Genomic DNA, 4,258 nt, shown 5'->3' with positions numbered 1-4,258 from the left:
GAAGTTTGAGCAGCACATCTCCTGCTTGAGCAAAATGGCATCATACTCCCGCAGTTAGTGGCACTGGGCCAGCTAGCACCATCTGAGGACAGGCCCTCCTGCATTTATCCTGGCACAAAACACCAAGAAGAACTCAAAAACCATTAAGGCATCTAAGGAGAAAGCTGTGAAAAAGTCTGTGCAAAGTCCGGTGAACTGAAACTGCAGACCTTGCCTCCAGTGTGTGGAGGAGAATGGGCAGCACAGCCAGAAAGCCAAAATATTGATGTAAGATCCCACAAGTGTGCCCAAAAAGACAGAATAACAGAATCACAGAACAATAGGTGTCGGAAATGACCTCTGGAGATGAAGTCCAGCTCCACTAACACAGATTCCCAACTGCAGGTTGCACAGGAAGGGATGAGCAAATAGGCTGCTGTGCTGTGAGCATCTGGTACAGAAAGGAACTCAGACAAAGACATTGCCACCGGTTGGTATTGCATGAGAAGCAGAACAGCACAAAAGGTGTGTCTCTAGAACAGCACAGAACAGAAGGATTAATGAAGAGATTGGAAATGTGTGCTATTTTTATTTTCCCAGATCTACCACCATCACAAAGGGCAGTCACTGAACATGAGGGGTGATAACGATGCAGGCCCAGCCTGGTGCCCAAATACACGCAGCCCTGCACTGTGAGGTCACCGACCAAGGGGCTGTGACAGCAGCGGGAGATGGCTGTGAGCTCAGGGAGCCTCCCTGCAGAAAGCGGGGCGCAGCAGAGCCCAGCATCACTCGTGCCTGGACTCCGGTCGAGCGCAGCAGCGAGACTTGGAGGCGCGGACGAGAGTTTGTTTGGGCCGTGCTGCGGGGCTGCCGGCAGCAGTTCCTGGTGCTCAGCCCGCGGCATCGCCAGCGTTCCCCCGGCCCTGCCCGGCTCGGGCAGCCGGGGCCCCGCGGGGTGCGCTCGCAGCAGCGGAGGTGAGCGGGGCGGGGACGCGGCCCCGGGGCGGGCGGCGGGGAGCGGGGCCGGGGCTTTGCGCGGAGGGACCGGGGCGTCGCCGCCGCCGCCGCCGCCGCCCCGGGGACGGCGAGTGACCGCGGCCTCTTCTCTTTTGCAGCTGCTGACGGCTCCGGCCCGCTGCAGCCACCGAGGGGAGCGGCTTTCCCAGCTCGGCTCTCCCCGGCCCACCGCACACCCGGCGCCATGGAGCTGCCCTCGGACTGGACCTGCCCCGTCTGCGGGCAGAGCCGGGACGACGCAGCCTACGTGACGCCCTGCCTGCACCAGCTCTGCTTGGGCTGTGCGCTGCGGTGGGCAAAGCAGCAGCCCACCTGTGCTGTCTGCAAGAAGAGCATCGAGGCCATCCGGTACTCGGTGCGGGCAGAGGACGATTACCTCGAGTGCCCCATCCCGCAGCCTGCAGAGCCCTCCGAGGACGAGCAGGAGGAGGAGCAGGGCTCTGCAGAGCCGCAGCTCGAGGCTTCCGAGCCCGGCTTCCCAGCCGAGGTCTGGATTGACTTCTTCCAAGGAGATCCAGGAGACCTCGAACCACTGCTCCAGTGGCTCCAGCAGGAGCTCAGGAACATCACTGGAGATGAGTGGTGGGAGGTGGTTGCAGCGCGAACTGCTGTCATGCACCTCCTGTGTACATATGGGCTCGACCAGGATGCCCTGATCCTGACAATGGAGTCACACCTGGAAGACCAAACGGAGCAGTTTGTGGCGGGGCTCATCAACACCGTGACGGCCCTGTACGGCCCAGAGCTCCGCCGGCGGCAGGACAGCCAGGCTGCCAGTGAAGCAGGAGGGCAGGACGGCCCCGCGGCCACCCCCAGCCCCGCCACCTCCCAGCAGGAGCCTCCCGCCTCCGGCCCGGGCCGCTCCGCCAGCCCCGCGGGCCCCGGCGCCGAGCGGCTCCCCGGCGTCCCTCACGGGGGGCCCGAGCCCCGACCCGCCGCCCCCGTGTCCCCGCAGGAGCCGCAGGAGCAGCCGGGGCAGGCGGCGGCAGCGGGCCCCTCCGCCCAGGGCACGGACCGCTCGCCTGGGGGGCCCCGACGCCCCCCGAAGAGGAGGGCCAGCAGCTGCCCCCCGGATTTGCCCCCGTCCCCCAAGAGGCGGCGCTAGGCCGGCACCCACTGCGGTGCTGAGCACGGCTTGGCGTTGGCAGACCAACAACGGCCTCAGTCTGCATTTAAAGACAATAAAAATAGAAAAAGGAAGAAGTCTCAGTGTTCTTGGTGACTGTTGGGGTTGCTGGTTTCTCTCTCATCTGGCTGTGAGAGAGGCCATAATATCATAGGTGTATTTCCACAATCAGAAGCCAGTCATGACGGTACTGAGAAAACAAGCATAGGCTTGAAGATGTATGTCATATTCTTCTAATAATCATAGAATCATGGAACCATTAGGCTTGGAAAAGACTTCTAGGATCATCCCTTTCAGCCATCCACTCACCACCAATACCACTTACTAATCCACATCCCTCAGTGCCACATCTCCATGGTTCTGGAACACCTCCAGTGTCAGTGACTCCATCACCTCCCTGGGCAGCTGTGCCAATGCCTGACCGCACTTTCTGAGAATAAAGCTTTTAATAACCGGCCCAAACCTCCCCTGGAGCAACTTGAGGCCATCTCCTCTCATCCTATCGCAGTTACCTCGGAGCAGAAGCCAACTCGAACCTCACCACAGCGTCCTGTCAGGAAGATGTAGGGAGTGATAAGCTCTCCCGTGAGCCTCCTCAAGACTAAGAAATTCCAATTCCCTCAGCTGATGCCCATCAGACTTGTGCTTCAGACCCCTCACAGTCCCACTGCCATTCTCTGGACATGCTCCAGAGCCTCCATGTCTTTCTTGTAGTGAGGGACCCAGCACCGAACACAGCACTTGAGGTGCAGCCTCACCAGAGATGAATAGAGAGGGATGATCACCTCCTGCTCTGCTGGCTGCATTATTGCTGATACAAGCTAGGATACCACTGGTCTTCTTGGCTACCTGGGCACACTTCTGGCTCATGCTCAGATCCTCTTCCTCCATGCAGCTTTCCAGCCACTCTGCCCCAAGTCCATAGCAATGCACCGAGTTGTTGTAACCAAAGTGCAGGACTCAGCTCTTAATAATAATCCAATAATCAGAACTAGGCTAATTGCCTCTCATACTGTCAGCTCCAGGCCACAAATAATTAATGTAACTGCAGAAAAGATGCAATCTTTGTTGTTGTTCTTGCTTCTGTTGTCTCAATAGAATAATGGACCCAGACTCAAAGAGAATATAAAACTAGTCTGATTTGTTTCTTTCTAAAGGTTTAATCCTCGGTATCTCCTTTGTGTAAGTAATAAGATGACCAGCAGGATGATAGCAGGCAAGGAATACCATGTATTACACTATGGAAAAACAAACAGTTGGAGCAAGGTGCCTGGGAAAGAGAAAGTGGAGTATCAGAATTGCTCAGCAGCACTTGCTGAATAACAGTGTGCACATGAAGACCAAAAAATACTTCAACAACATTTTGTCAGCAACTCTTTTGATATTTCCCACTGCCCACAGAATCACAGAATCATAGAATCCTAGAATGGCTTGAGTTGGAAGAGACCTCAAGGATTGTCAGGTCCCAACTCCTCCTGCCACAGGCTGGGTTGTCAGCCTCCAGATCAGGTACTGGATCAGGTTGCCTAGTGCTCAATCCAACCTGGCCTTGAACGCCTCCATACTAAGCTCGGTGTAACGTGCATCAAGGTTTAGCATCAGGCCATAGGAACATCTCCAAGTGTTGGGCTGCATTCAGATTTCTGGCTTTTTCTACAGCTACTGACGGCTAAAGACAGGTGCATCTTTTTGCCTGCATATAGAGCACAAGGAAAATCTCGAATTTGTACCTGTGCAGAAAGAGCATGAATGCCCTCTTGGGAGGGGTGTGTAGAGAGTGTTTGCAGTGTCTGTGGACAGTAGGTATCTGCCTGGTGACCCTTCGCATTCTCTGATTCCCATGGCAGTGCCAGGAGCTGCACCCAGCTCTACAAACACAGAAAGGCTGTAGTAGTCCAGGGAAAGCATCACCCACAGCCTTGATATTTACTGTGAGCCTGGTTTGAATCAAGACAGGCTTGGAGCTGGGGTTCCAATAGTTCTCCTGCCCTCCACTCCACCCAATACTGATAATGATGCTAAGGGCAGAGACATGACCAAATACCCGTCAGGAGGGCATCTGCTCTCTCCCTGCTCACATTCCCCACTCCCCAGCGTCCTCCTTTCCTGACTATATTAGGGATTGCAACCAAG

At 56.1% G+C, this 4,258-nt stretch overlaps 1 protein-coding gene across 1 annotated transcript; it reads left to right on the top strand.

Moving 5' to 3' along the window:
- Positions 1–570: 570 nt before the first annotated feature.
- On the top strand, positions 571–3,259 carry LOC146543060 (uncharacterized). The gene is made up of 2 exons (XM_085240251.1): positions 571–957; positions 1,098–3,259. The coding sequence occupies exons 1-2, from the start codon at positions 711–713 to the stop codon at positions 2,102–2,104; spliced, it is 1,254 nt and encodes a 417-aa protein (XP_085096377.1). The 5' UTR covers positions 571–710; the 3' UTR covers positions 2,105–3,259.
- Positions 3,260–4,258: the final 999 nt, after the last annotated feature.

This window comes from Meleagris gallopavo, chromosome 20, assembly GCF_905368555.1.
Source record: "Meleagris gallopavo chromosome 20, MGAL_WU_HG_1.1, whole genome shotgun sequence".
Lineage (NCBI taxonomy): Eukaryota > Metazoa > Chordata > Aves > Galliformes > Phasianidae > Meleagris > Meleagris gallopavo.
The sequence above is the reverse complement of the archived record's forward strand: the minus strand, read 5'-3'. Positions and strand labels throughout refer to the sequence as shown.